The 14,438-nt window shown below is 45.1% G+C and overlaps 1 protein-coding gene across 1 annotated transcript in view; it reads right to left on the bottom strand.

Moving 5' to 3' along the window:
- Positions 1 to 6,868: 6,868 nt before the first annotated feature.
- LOC139276894 (histamine H3 receptor-like) overlaps positions 6,869 to 14,438 on the bottom strand; it is a 94,189-nt gene continuing 86,619 nt past the window's right edge. The window contains 2 exon segments of the mRNA XM_070894889.1: positions 6,869 to 7,198; positions 7,424 to 7,786. Coding sequence (XP_070750990.1) covers positions 6,869 to 7,198; positions 7,424 to 7,786 — 693 coding nt within the window.

Below are 14,438 nucleotides of genomic sequence, written 5' to 3'. Positions count from 1 at the left end.
GGCATCAGCCCGGCACTCAAGTGGAATGCCGGGCTGCAAGATTGTGGCACGGACCCCGCATTCCATGATTCAACAGGCCGCAACCGGTAAGTCGGGCGATTTTTTTTTTTGAGCAAGCGCCACCTCCCCTTTAACTAGTGCCCCGCGAACGGCCTGTAGCCCGGTACGGGGCCCCTGAAGCTGTCGCTGGCATCGCCCGGTGCAGCTTCAGGGTGCGCTCCCAAATTTTCGCTCCGGGGTGAAAACAGGTCGCTGCGCACGGTGATTACATCATCATCGCTGACGCAGCGGAGCGGGGCGCTACGGGTTACCGCCGCCGCTAAACACCCACAGTATTTAGCAGGTGTCATTGGTGGTGCCACGCCTGGACAAAATATCATTTGTGCCCAGTTAGCGCCCCCTGGAGGCACTAACGGGAGGTGCAAGTGATCTGAATTTATCCCCCTTAGTTTTTACTAATACAAAGATCAAGACTTCTTAAAGATAAAGATATGAGGGTGTTGTTTTATTGCTGAGTTGCTAAGAGTGTCTCCTTTTTCAGTGATAATTTACATGATGTTCTCATTAACGCAAATTATTCACATCTCCCAATTATCATGCATTTTCTAGTTTATCACCTATGGTAAAACACAAGCAAAGTACTGTGGATGCTGGAAATCTGAAATAAAAACAGAAAAAGCTGGAAATACTCAGCAGGTCAGGCGGCTGATGAAGAGTCATCGACCTGAAAAGTTAACTCTCTTTCTCGCTCCACAGATGCTGCCTGGGCTGCTAAGTGTTTCCAACATGCTCTGGTTTTATCATCTATGGTTTGAGTTGTTTGGCTATTTTTGGTGCAAAATAATACTTAATTTTGGATGATGTCCCACTTTTGAAATCTTGCCACATGCAGTGGACCTCAAGCCTAATTCAGCCTCAGTCCAAATTGCAATTATCCAATCGTTCCCTGAGGCTGCAAATCATGTTAGCAGAGCAGGCATCAAGTCAGCACGGAAGAGTGTGAAAAATGGCCGAGCGTATCTCATTTTCTGCTTTCCCCTGTGTGGAAGTACAGGCCATAAGGTCACTGGTCTGGGCGGACAAAGCGGAGCCAATTTCCCCCAACACAAAGACCGAGTATGTATTGTCAATTTCAGTTGGAAAGAAGCTAATTACCTTAGACTTACTGACCTAATCACCTCAGACTTACTGGCACCAACTCGACGAGTTAAAACAGGAGTATTGCATGAAAAGGAGGGTATAAAGATAGACAGACTTGTTCGGTCAGTCCATAGCGAGGACCTAGGAGCAACACTCGGCAGAAGTAGGCACCAGGGAAGAGATCCTTGACGGAACAGTGTTAGGACGGACTGATCATCCAGGGACCTATTGAGTAACTTTATAAAGTATAAGTGGTGAGTCTTGTACTTCTATATTAAACGAACATTAACGGTACCGCCATTGTCTAGTGTGTCATTTGGTATTTAACTCAAGAACCGTCGCAGGCAACTACTAGTCATACGACTAGTGAAATTGTCGTTCGAGCAACACCCTGCTACGAGCAGCTGAAAACCTCTGCTTGTTCCCACCTGCTCTCACATCATAGTGGCAAACTGCAGGCACAAACATACATCCCACCCCTCCTTGGAGAATCAACATATTGTGCTCTCAAAATAATTTTTTAACAAATCTTTAACAATTTGCTTTTAAGGGAAAGAGTTTTGAAGTTTTTAGGCTGAGGTAGAAATGGTACCCTGAAACTTACTGGGGTACATTTTGACTTTGTGCGATAGTGTAGAATGGGTAACAGCCCATTTTACATCTCTCCTGATTTTTATTTCCATTGCATTAAGACAAAATCTATCCCACCAACTTTGAATATCCAACATGTGATGATACTAATGAAAAGATGCACCGAAGGCTGTGCTTGCTTCACAAACAGGCAAGAAGTAACAAACCAATATGTTTAAATTGTACAAAACAGCATATGACAAGCATATCTACTACATAAAGAAAGGTATGAGTACAATGTAAATAAAATTCAGTCTTATTCACATTTTGCAGTTGATGAATTTACAATGATAAGGCAGAAGTGTCAATGTCCATATTTCAGCTTCTCTCTGTTGTGTGTGCCTTAGCATGTAACTCTATATCCACATTCACACATACTTCTGTCTTTATTGAATTCGTAGTATAGCATTATAATGAACAGAACAGTTAATTGGGGTTTTTTTTGTGGGTGTTAAAAATTTTCAAAACATGATATAAAGGCATTTTCCTCTTTGTATATCAAATATGGAACAACAGATCACATTCCCTCATGAACATAGACCATGTTGTTTGGCAATGCTAATTAGAAATAATGGCCTAGAAATTCACTGGGACTGCGCCCATTTTACAGGCATAAAATGGATGCCTAAGGGTCTAATATGATGGGCAGTTTGCACACAGACATTCAAGTTTCTGCCCTCTGGAAAAACGGCGCATCTTGATAAGGTGCGCCGACTTTCTGGAAGAAAAAGGGTGCCGAAAACTTAGCTTGTGATTCTTTGGACGTCTTCGTGCTCGGCGCGGTGCAGCACAAGGGGTCGGAGGCGGAGCCAGGTCGCGGCGCTGAAAACAGTGCTGGGACCTCTGCACATGTGCGCTACAGTGTGCACGCATGTGCAGTAGCTCCAGGCCCCCGAGGCTGTGTGGGAGGGGCCTGAAGCACGCTGCCCCTAGTCCTGGCTGAATGGGCTCACCAGGGTGGTGAAGATCGGATTCGGGCCTCCCTCCTCTTCAGCTTAAGCTCCCGCTCCCTCCCTCCCTCCCGTTCAGGTCCCGCTCCGGCCCCCCCCCCCACCTCTCCTCTTCCCCCACACTCTCCTCTTCCCCCACCCTCTCCTCTTCCCCCACCCTCTCCTCTTCCCCCACCCTCTCCTCTTCCCCCACCCTCTCCTCTTCCCCCACCCTCTCCTCTTCCCCCACCCTCTCCTCTTCCCCCACCCTCTCCTCTTCCCCCACCCTCTCCTCTTCCCCCACCCTCTCCTCTTCCCCCACCCTCTCCTCTTCCCCCACCCTCTCCTCTTCCCCCATCCCACGACTCTCCTCGCTACCCCCTCCTCTTTCCTCGCTACCCCCTCCTCTTTCCTCGCTACCCCCTCCTCTTTCCTCGCTACCCCCTCCTCTTTCCTCGCTACCCCCTCCTCTTTCCTCGCTACCCCCTCCTCTTTCCTCTCTACCCCCTCCTCTTTCCTCTCTACCCCCTCCTCTTTCCTCGCTACCCCCTCCTCTTTCCTCGCTACCCCCTCCTCTTTCCTCGCTACCCCCTCCTCTTTCCTCGCTACCCCCTCCTCTTTCCTCGCTACCCCCTCCTCTTTCCTCGCTACCCCCTCCTCTTTCCTCGCTACCCCCTCCTCTTTCCTCGCTACCCCCTCCTCTTTCCTCGCTACCCCCTCCTCTTTCCTCGCTACCCCCTCCTCTTTCCTCGCTACCCCCTCCTCTTTCCTCGCTACCCCCTCCTCTTTCCTCGCTACCCCCTCCTCTTTCCTCGCTACCCCCTCCTCTTTCCTCGCTACCCCCTCCTCTTCCTCTTCCCTCCTCTCCCCCCCCCTCCCCTCCCTTCCTCACCCCACCCCTCGCTGTCAGAAACACAGAGAGACACTGACAGAGACGGAGAGAGAGACACACTGGGGGGGGTCCCGTCCCAGCACGCTGATGGAGGGCTCCTGGTGCTGCAGTTGGTGAGTAGAAACTTAATTTTTTATTAATTTTTTAAAAAATTTAAATTTATTTTATTAATTTATTGGCTGATTTATTGATTTATTTATCATTTATTATTGATGATGGCTCTTTATTTGTAAAAGTGATGTGTTTAATGTATGTAAACTTCCCTCCCCCCCCCCACAATCTCTCGATCCCTACGCCTGATTTCTAAGTGTAGGCAAGGTTTTTCTGAGCATTCAAAAATCTGCACTTACTCCATTCTAAGTTAGTTTGGAGTAAGTTTTCACTGCATAAACTTGCAAAATATGCCTAAGTGGCTGGACATGCCCCCTTTTGAAGTAAAAAAAATCTGTTTTAAAATGGAACTATTCTAACTCACTAGAACTGGAACAAACTAAATGCCGAGAATTGCAATTTCTAAGATGCTCCATTCTATTAGTCTGCTCTTTAATGTGCACTCCACCTGCGCTCAGCAAGGAAATATATCCCCAGTCTGCAGCATCTCTTGTTGAGAGCGAGTGCTATGGAAATATTTTTAATGAGATCACAAAATGAGGTGACTGTCCCAGTGGTCCCACTGAGGTTGATAATGCAAACAGGAGTCAGAACAATTTTGCTGCCAACACAGCAATTTGCAATTAGATTTGAATTTGTAAAAGATGATAACAGTTCAAATAGTCACTGGAGATGAAATGGTAATGTGCAGTAGGCATGGGAGGAAATGACATTTCACTACATAGCTTCAGCTTCCTTGTCACTAAGTCTATTTTTTGCCGTCTTCCTTCTCCTGCAGGCCATGATCTTATTGAATGGCGGAGCAGGCTCAAGGAGCCAAATGGCCTACTCCTGCTCCTATTTCCTATGCCTGCCACTGTAGATTCACCTCTGGCTTGGCCAATGGAAGCTTTTGAGCTTCTCATCCCACGGTCAGTTATTTTTAAATGTTTTTAAAATTCGTTCATGAGATGTGGGTGTCGCTGACACCCCACTAGCATTTATTGTCCATCTCTAATTGCCCTTGAGAAGGTGCTGGTGAGCTGCCTTCTTGAACCGCTACAGTCCTTGAGGTGAGGTGCAGTCCCACAGTGCTGTTAGGAAGGGAGTGCCAGGATTTTGACCCAGCCACGATGAAGGAGCAAAAACAGATTTTTTTTTAGCACAACAGGAAGCCACTCGACCCTTCTTTCTTGCACTGATTTTGGCGCCGTCTCATGGGCTGAGTTTACACAGCCCCATTTTCCTGTTTACACCCCACTGGGTGCAATATATCCATTTTCTCTTGTGCTGGGTGTTCTGGTCACCAGTTCCCGGTACCTCTGTCTGATTATGTCATCTTGTCCTAGTAACTTTCTAGCCACATTTCATGGTAGTACAGTAGGAGGTTGCAGTTGTATACCCAAGAGATCTAGCAAGGCTCGTGCTTGAATTGTTTGGGATTGAATCCTTAGAATTGGCCTAAATCCAAATGTGCATCTCAAGGATTGCTAAGCAGTGGCTATCAGTTGAACTTCGAATCTGGTTTACTGACTTTGAATACCAAAGACCCATTTATTTCTTTTCAGATTACATTCAAGCATTATTTAATAGTAATCAGGGTAGTCAGCCAATTTTAAAATTGTTAACTCATTATGATCTGACTGAATAAATGGTCAATAAAATTAGTTAAGGACTCATTGTTAAATGTCTGTATTGATACAACAGCATTTTGATCATGGCCTTGAGTGCTAACAGAGCAAGTTCAAACTGGAGAAATACATGGAAATCAAGCTTTTAATAAAATATTATTCTACAGTTGAATATATTCACAACAATACTGGGTGTGGTAAGATACATTGCTGATAATACAGCTTTCAACATTGTCAACACTAGTTCATGAACACATCTTTCCTCCTATTTCATAAAACTGTTAATTAGCCACTTATACATATGAATGACTGTAAATAATGATGTAAAGGTCAACAATCAGAGGAAGGCAGTGATTCTGACAGTTGTAACTGTCACAGGTGTAATAGAACTCCCCGTAGTGGACTACTGTGGTGATGCAACTACTGATGTCAATAATAAAGGAACCTGTGGCAAGGTCACATGATGACAGGTTTCTATATTGGAGCCATCTTGTAGAATGTGTTTGTTAGTGACGTCGTAAGAATATATCACAACAGGATCTAAAATTCCTGGCGTTTACACTCTCGACACAAGTGTGGTGAAGTGGAACCCCCAGCCACCCTAGCCCCAAGTCGGAGACCGCATCTCAAATTTGGGATTGGGGTCATTTGCTTGGCCAGGTAGACACATCAGTGGGACCATTCTTAAACATCTAGCTGGAATGTCAAAGTGGCTCAGTGCTACTCCTGACAGGACACACAGCGACCCCCCCCACCCCATCCCCACCCCACAAAGAAAATCATTTTCTTCAGATCTTCTGCTCCCAATATTACAAACTGTCCTCTTTGAAAAGGTCATTGATTCGCTCCAGCATTGATTGCCTTTCCTGACTAAAGGTTGGGGCCTCAGCTGACATGGATTTCACTGAGGCCTACAGAAAGCATCAAAGGTGAAGCTTGGGAACTCTCCCATGCACACCCACTTGATATGTGGGAGCAAGATCCACCCACAGCCCTTCCTACTAGAATTTAAAGGACCAGTCTAAATTGGACGGAAACCCAGTTTCTCCCTAAATTTCCGGTACCCACTCCTAAGTAAAAAATCAGGCCTGTCAACCTCTGCAACCCAGGAGTTTGGGGGCCACAGTGTCTTATGGAATCCAGCTAACCTGGAGGTTGGATGCTTTGCTCTTTAAACTGAAATGGTTTGAGGTATTCATTTTCTCGCAACATGCAGCACCTAATGAGAAGCTAATCAACGAATGCGAGCCATGGCCCTGGTTGTACCCGATCACTCTACCTTTTACTAGTACATTGAAGAGGTTACTATTGGAGCACGGATGAATGCCAGCCCAGTATTTCTGTTTATGTGTTGAAAAAACACGTTGATGCTGTAACAGATGAAAATAGTGTCAAATTGACCCATGCATTGTCAATAATGGTTTAGCTGTTCCATTATGTGCACATTTGGTTTGAAGCAACTTTTTACTTGCTGATTTCAAAAGTATCATTTAAATTCTCATTCTGGTGAGTAACAGTGACCCCCCCCCCCATCCCCCACATCTAAATATCTGCTGCTAGAGTTGACGCAATAGGGAATGTGGCTGGATGTGTAATCTTGTGGGACAAAGGAGTTTCATAAAAGCTTTTTTAAAACTTTTGTGACACAAAGGATACAGAACCGGATTGATAGCAAAGTTAATCCATAGAAACCAGAATGAAGCTTCGTACCAATAATGGGCTGTGCAGTGGCCCTGACATGCTGCTCTGATAATCATCAGCAGGGTGTATGGCGCCCAACTGAGCCCAAAAATGCAAACAATGACAGCAAGAGATTTTGCAACTTTTTTGTCCCTGGACATTCTAAAACGCCGCACTACATTCTGAGAAATAAGCTTCACTTTTCTCTCTCAGAATGGTTGTGATTGTGTGATGTCTTCTTTTGTTAAACACATCACTTCACTGACAACAAAAGGTGGAATCGTTACCCCCAGATCGTTCTTGTGTTTCACCTCACTCGGTGTCTCTGACCTCCCCCCCACCCCCCCCTCGATGTTTATCTCAGCAGACATGTTTGTTGAATGAAGGCGTTTTGGATTGATCAGCGTGGTTTGCTGATCAGGGTGGCAAACCTTCAAGGAGAATACTGAACCTGAACTTGTTTCAAAGTTCTCAAGTGATGGTTTACTGCGCATAGTATCCTGGAAGATATCTAACCGTGTTCTTGCTCGTTTCCGAATACTGAGGTATCTGCTCAGGTTGAAAAAAGTCACGCTGATGAAAGGTACAAAGAACTCCACCATTGATGCCAGTGTCAGAAAGTACCAGTTGTAGTAGAACTCAGCATAACACTCTCCTTCAGGCACAATACTCCTGCCCACTATGTACTCCCAGGCTGCTATTGCTGGGCCGTACAAGAGGAATGCAGTGAGCCAGACCAGCATCATCATGACGGCTGCAATTCTTCTCTTGCCTTGCTGAGCTCGCTATGAAACCTAGAGAGAATTCAGACAATAAGTACGTTTTATTTTGTTGAAAAGGTATTTTGAAATGTTAGTGTGGTTACAGGTGAAATATGATCATCATTATTTCACAATGCTTTTCTTAGACTGTGTCTAAACTGGACTTCATCTGTGGTGTTGAAATTATTATAATACAACATACTGCAGCTCCGTGTAACTTAACCCAGCCACATTGCTATGTGTACAAGTAGTTTCCAGAGCTGCAAGGACTTGTCTGTTAACTGCAAGATGTCTAGAGCAGGTCAGCCTTCTGCACACAAAAAAGTCCTGGCCATAACATCCCTGCAAGTATGACCCTGACTGCATTGTGCAACATCTCGCATACTCTGCTTGGAAGAGTGCGTATGTCCTTTCTGGTGTGATGGCCTCCACAATCAAATACCTACTAACCCTCCTTCAGGGCTCACATGTGACTAACGGGCACTTGGGCTAGGTGCCAGGGTGCTGTTCCCCATGGACCTACAGGATGAGTGATGCCTTCTGCCAAAGTGGGTCAAAAATCATTCATAAATCCAATCGGGAATTCAGGAGAAACCTCTTTACTCAGAGAGTGGTTACAATTTGGAAATCAATAGCACGTGGAGTATTGAGGCGACTAGTATAGATGCATTTAATGGGAAGCTGGATAAGCACATAAGAAATAGGAACAGGGGTAGGCCATACGGCCCCTCGAGCCTGCTCCGCCATTCAATAAGATCATGGCTGATCTGATCATGGACTCAGCTCCATCTCCCTGCCCGCTCCCCATAACCCCTTATTTTAAGAAACTGTCTATTTTCTGTCTTAAATTTATTCAATGTCCCGCTTTCACAGCTCTCTGAGGCAGCGAATTCCAAAGATTTACAACCCTCTGAGAGAAGAAATTTCTCCTCATCTCAGTTTTAAATGGTCAGCCCCTTATTCTAAGATCATGCCCTCTAGTTCTAGTCTCCCCCATCAGTGGAAACATCCTCTCTGCATCCACCTTGTCAAGCCCCCTCTTAATCTTATACGGTTCGATAAGACCACCTCTCATTCTTCTGAATTCCAATGAGTAGAGGCTCAACCTTTCCTCATAAGCCAACCCCCTCATCCCCGGAATCAACCTAGTGAACCTTCTCTGAACTGCCTCCAAAGCAAGTATATCCTTTCGAAAATATGGAGACAAAACACGAAGGCAGAATATTATCTGAATGGCGGCAGATTAGGAAAAGGGGAGGTGCAACGAGACCTGGGTGTCTTGGTTCACCAGTCACTGAAAGTTGGCATGCAGGTACAGCAAGTGGTATGTTGGCCTTCATAGCTAGGGGATTTGAGTATAGGAGCAGGGAGGACTTACTGCAGTTGTACAGGGCCTTGGTGAGGCCTCACCTGGAATATTGTGTTCAGTTTTGGTCTCCTAATCTGGGGGAAAGATCAAAACTAATGCATCCACTATCTCTGCAGCTATCTCTTTTAGAACCCTAGGATGTAGGTCATCAGATCCAGGGGATTTGTTGGCTTTTAGTCCCATTAGTTTCTCTAGTACTTTTTCTCTACTTATATTGATTACATTAATTTCCTCACCCTCATTAGACCCTTGGTTCCCCACCATTCTATGTATGTTTTTGCGTCTTCTACTGTGAAGACAGATACAAAATATTTGTTTAACGTTTCTGCCATTTCCTTATTCCCCACAATAATTCCTCCTGCCTCAGCCGCTGTTTACTTTTGCTACTCTCTGCCTTTCGATGTACTTGTAGAAGCTCTTACAATCTGTTTTTATATTTCTTGCTAGTTTTCTCTCAGTCTATATTTTCCCTTTTTATCAATTTTTTGGTCATACTTTGCTGGTTTCTGAAACTCTCCCAATCCTCAGGCTTACTACTATTCTTCGCAACATTACAAGCTTCTTCTTTCAATCTAATGCTATCGTTAACTTCTTTAGTTAGTCACGGATGGATCACTTTTCTTGTGGTGTTTTTATTTCCCAACGGAAAGCATTTTTGAGAATTATGAAATATTTTTTTAAATGTTGCTTATCTACTGCCATACTTTTAATCTATTTTTCTAATATACCTTAGCCAATTCGCCCTTTATATCTATGTAATTGGCTTTATTTAAGTTTCAAACTCTAGTTTTGGACTTAGAATTTCACATTATGTTTGAGAGTGACTATCGAATTATGATCACTCTGCCCCAGAGGATCCCTTACTATGAGATTGCTAATTAACCCCTGTCTCATTACACTACACAAGATCTAACATAGCCTGTTCCCTGGTTGGTTCCATGATGTATTGTTCTAGGAAACTAACCCAAATGCATTCCATGAATGCATCCGCCAGACTACCTTTACGAATTTGATTTTTCCAGTCTTTTTGAAGATTACAGTCCCCCATTATTATTGCATTACCATTGTTACAAGGTCCTACTATTTCTTGATTAATATTCTGCCCAATGGTATAGCTACTGTTAGAGGGCCTATATACTCCTCCCACCAGTGTTTTCTGCCCCTTGTTATTCTGTATCTCCACCCATACTGATTCTACTTCCTGATCTTTCGAGCCAAGATCCTTTCTCTCTACTGTCCTTATGTCATCCTTTATTATCAGGGCTACCCCTCTCCTTTACCATTCCGCCTGTCTTTTCGAAATGTCAAGTACCCTGGAATATTTAGTTTCAAACCTTGATCACTGACAACCATGTCTATTAGATCAAAACCCATTTATCTCTATTTGCACCATTAGTTCATCTATCTTATTATGAATGCTCTGTGCATTCGGATAAAGTACCTTTAATTTCATTTTTTTTTAACCATTATTCCCTGCTTTGATCTTATTCTCTGCTACCATTAAACACTCTGTCCCTTCCTATCAGAATCTGCTTATTTTTACCCAAATCACTAACATTGGAAAAGGATGATTTTCAGGACCAAAGACATTGTACTGTAAAAATAGGCATATACATTATTAAGTAAATATGCTATGTGGATAATATTGAGCTGAACGATTGTTAGGATTGAAACACGCAGGGGAGAAATTTGGGTCTTTTGTGCCTCCCGTTAGCGCCCCCAGGAGTCGCTAACGGGGTGCAAATGACTTTTCACCTGTGCGCAACACCGTCAACGACTCCTGCTAAATTCCGCGGCGGTTTAGCGGCAACGGTAACCGGTAGCGGTCTGCTGTACCGGCGATGACGACGTCATCCCCTTGCGCAATGACCCGTTTTCGCCCCGGAGCGAAAATTCCGGAACTCCCCCTGAAGCTGTGCCGGGTGATGACAGCGGCAGCTTCCAGGGACGCGTACTGGGCTGTAGGTCGCTCGTGGGCCAGTCGTTAAAGGGGAGGTGGCCGGCTGCTTCTGAACAGAATTGGCCAACTTACCGGTCACGGCCCGTTGCATGGTGGGTCGCGGGGTCCCTGCCACGGTCTGGCAGTCCGGCACTCCAATCCCTGGGGGTCCAGGCAGGGCCTCGCAGAGTCCTCAGCTTGGCCCTGCCCTTTACTGTAGTGCTGCACCCCTCTCCTTTCGCTCCCTCCCCTTGTGCCCCACAGAGCAAGTGGACCGCATTATTTCATGCCCCACTTATTCTCAGAGGCGGTAGCCCCAATATCGTGAGAGGGGCGAGACTTCCGCGCCCAGGAAGTCGCGTGCTGGCCGCGAAATTGCCCTTACTGTACCCTTGGAGGAAGTGGGGCGCAATCTCGCGTGCACCATTTCCTCTTGGTGCCAGTTTAGCAGCACTCGTGGGGCGTGATCGGCAGCGCTACGTGGATGCTCCGCGTAGTGCTGACACATTTCAATGCCCCTCCCCTTCGCTTAAAGGGAAATGCCGTTACGCACTCTGCACGGCCTCTGATGACCTCCATTGGGCCACAGCCTTGCACCCAAACCAGAGTGCCGGGCTGCACGATGGCAGCCCAGACCACGCGAGGGGCCAAGAATTCGGGCCGACCGGTGACTCGGCAAAACTGCCAAGATGGTGGTGAGGGCACTCGTGAGCTCCCCTTTAATTTCCGCCCCCACGAGCAGATGTCGGCCCGGTTCGCGACCCGCAAGGCTGGCACTGACACCGCTCGCACCAGCCTCGCAGTGCGCAGGGTAATATCTGCTGCGGGGCGGAAAGGGTTTGGCGTGCAACGCTAAGGGGTTGCATGGTGGCCCGGGGCGCTACCTGCAATTTCGTGGGAGCCGGTAGTGTGCCCCCCCCCACCGGGTGAAAACTGTTTCGCGCCCCGTTAGCAGCCCACCGGAAGCACTAACGGGCGGTGCAAAAAGAGGCATTGTCACCTCCACGATATTTTTCAAGATCCAATAGCGTGAGCAAGCTTGGAGAAACCATTTTTACGGTTCCTCATTAAATTCTATGCATGGGAGTGTTCGATGTAAGGCTAATGTGTGCTGCGCTGTATAGGATTTTAAGATGAATATTTTGTCACTAATAAATTAAGTGAATTATTTTACTGTCTTTAGCTTTTCAATTTTTTTTAATGGGTAAGGAAGGAATTATCCAGCAACTTTCACCTCTACAAAATCCCCTACATCCACCCTGCCACAGCGCTAAAGCCTTATCCATGTTTTCACTTTTAGATTCAATTAATCCTGTATCGTCTTTGCTAACTTTCCATCCGCCATAAGCTTCAACTTGTCCAAAATGCAACAGTCCATATAGGCCATAGGAACAGCAGTAGGCCATTCAGTCCCTTGAGCCTGTTCTGCCATCGAAGTGATATTTTACATATCTGGAAGCCATGTATGGCCTTTCCAACATGTGGAAAACAAATTAGCAGAAAGACACATGCTACTGACTAATTCTTATTTAATATCCAAGTTTACAATGACTAGTCACATCTTAAAGATCTGTTATATATTGAAAGCTTTAAATCTGCATGCACTTCCTACTGTGTAACACTTACTTCCTGTAACGTTTGTCTGTCATTGTTCTCTTACAGTCAAACTGTCATGTATTTCCATCATGGTACATCTGGCAAGTTTTTCTGCTGCATTTTTCTATTGATTGTACTTGTGATCTTGAGATCTGCAATACTTGGTCTTTGTGGTAGGTTGTGCTGTTGCAGAATTGCTCTTAAAAATGTCAAAAATAATTGGGGCTCCTCTTCAAGAGTTCAGACCCCGGTCCCGGCCTGGACCCTCAGGTGGGGTTTACATGTAACCTTCAGTGGTCCGGTACACCTGTTCTTGCTGGAAAAAACAGCCACTGGTCATACCCCCGCTAAAGATGTCGGGAAAGCGGGAACTCCTGACATTGGCTGTCCCTGTCCCTGACTCCCATAATGCTGCTGGCTTGTAAGGGACAATGCCATGGATGAAGGAGCAATACATACTGACAGATGAAGTTAAAAATAATTGTTTCGGATTTAAAGTCAGTATGTTCGATGCATATTTAATTGAAAATAAGTATCTGTTGCTTCTGCAGGTGGCGCTGTGATAGATCGTTTCAATGTTAAAGGTGTCACATTGTGTGACACACAGTAGCTGCTATTTTACAGTGAGACTATATAAACCTGTGATTTCACGATCTAGCTGCCAGTTTCCACAAATCAGTAACTGAAAATTCTAATATCCAAAATAACAATTTAAACCAAATCAATAAATTACATGTTTCAAAATAAAATGATTACATTTATCTATTGAATTGATTTTGTGTCTTTTAATATCTTCATTAAAGTTCTTCATCAGCCTTTCCCAAAAGCCTGAGGTTGAACTTGATATTTTCATCTCGAACTGTAACACTGGCTAGACGTCGCCCCGCGGTAAAAAGGTAGTTTATCTTATCCAGAGCCTAGGCGAGCCAAGTGATATACAAGGTTGACACAGTACCCGGCATAAGCACAAGTTAACTTTACACAATCCCTCTCGTGTCGCCCCGCAGTAAAGGTAGTTTATCTTATCCAGAGCCTAAGTGGGCCAAGTGATATACAAGGTCGACACCGTACCTGGCATAAGTACAAGTCAAATTTACACAATCCCCCTCGCGTTGCCCCGCGGTAATCGTATCCCAGTTAGTCTGTTTAAGTCCAATCAGCGCCTAGACGGGCCAAGTGATATACAAGGTCGACGTCGTACCTGACTTGGACACTTATTTTCTAAGTTTAAAAGGTATTCGACAGATTGACCTGGATCTCGTTCAGATGCTACCTGAGAACTAGTGAGTGGCCAAACTTTCCTCAGACTTTTTGGACTGAAGGAAACCGAAGTGGTATTTAAAGGGTACTCACTCCAGTGGCCACTTTCCTCCCGTCTCATCCAAGGCTAGTTCGGCTCTTAATTCGCAAGCTTTCGGCAGTCGTCCATTGAGATCTCACTTCTGACACCAATTGTTGATACGGATTCTTTTCCCTCAATCTGTTTCAGCGAATACACTGATTCGAACACTTTAAAGTTTAGTTCAGACTAACTTTATTCAGGCTTCATCGATGAGGTATTGCTCTGATAAAGGGGCACCGACTTAATGAGTCTGTCGAATCCATCAGAGCAAGCAAAAATCATTACAAAATCAATACAGTTCATGAATGGTACAACCCCTTTTCATTGTCCTATCACATCAGCTACTGTGGCATAGATACAAGCTAAATTAGTCATTTACACAGTTAATTAAGCAATGTCCCTAATCATGAGAGAAGATTAAGTCATCTCCAGCTTATCC

This window comes from Pristiophorus japonicus, chromosome 12 (genome assembly GCF_044704955.1).
Source record: "Pristiophorus japonicus isolate sPriJap1 chromosome 12, sPriJap1.hap1, whole genome shotgun sequence".
Taxonomy (NCBI): domain Eukaryota; kingdom Metazoa; phylum Chordata; class Chondrichthyes; family Pristiophoridae; genus Pristiophorus; species Pristiophorus japonicus.
The sequence above is the reverse complement of the archived record's forward strand: the minus strand, read 5'-3'. Positions and strand labels throughout refer to the sequence as shown.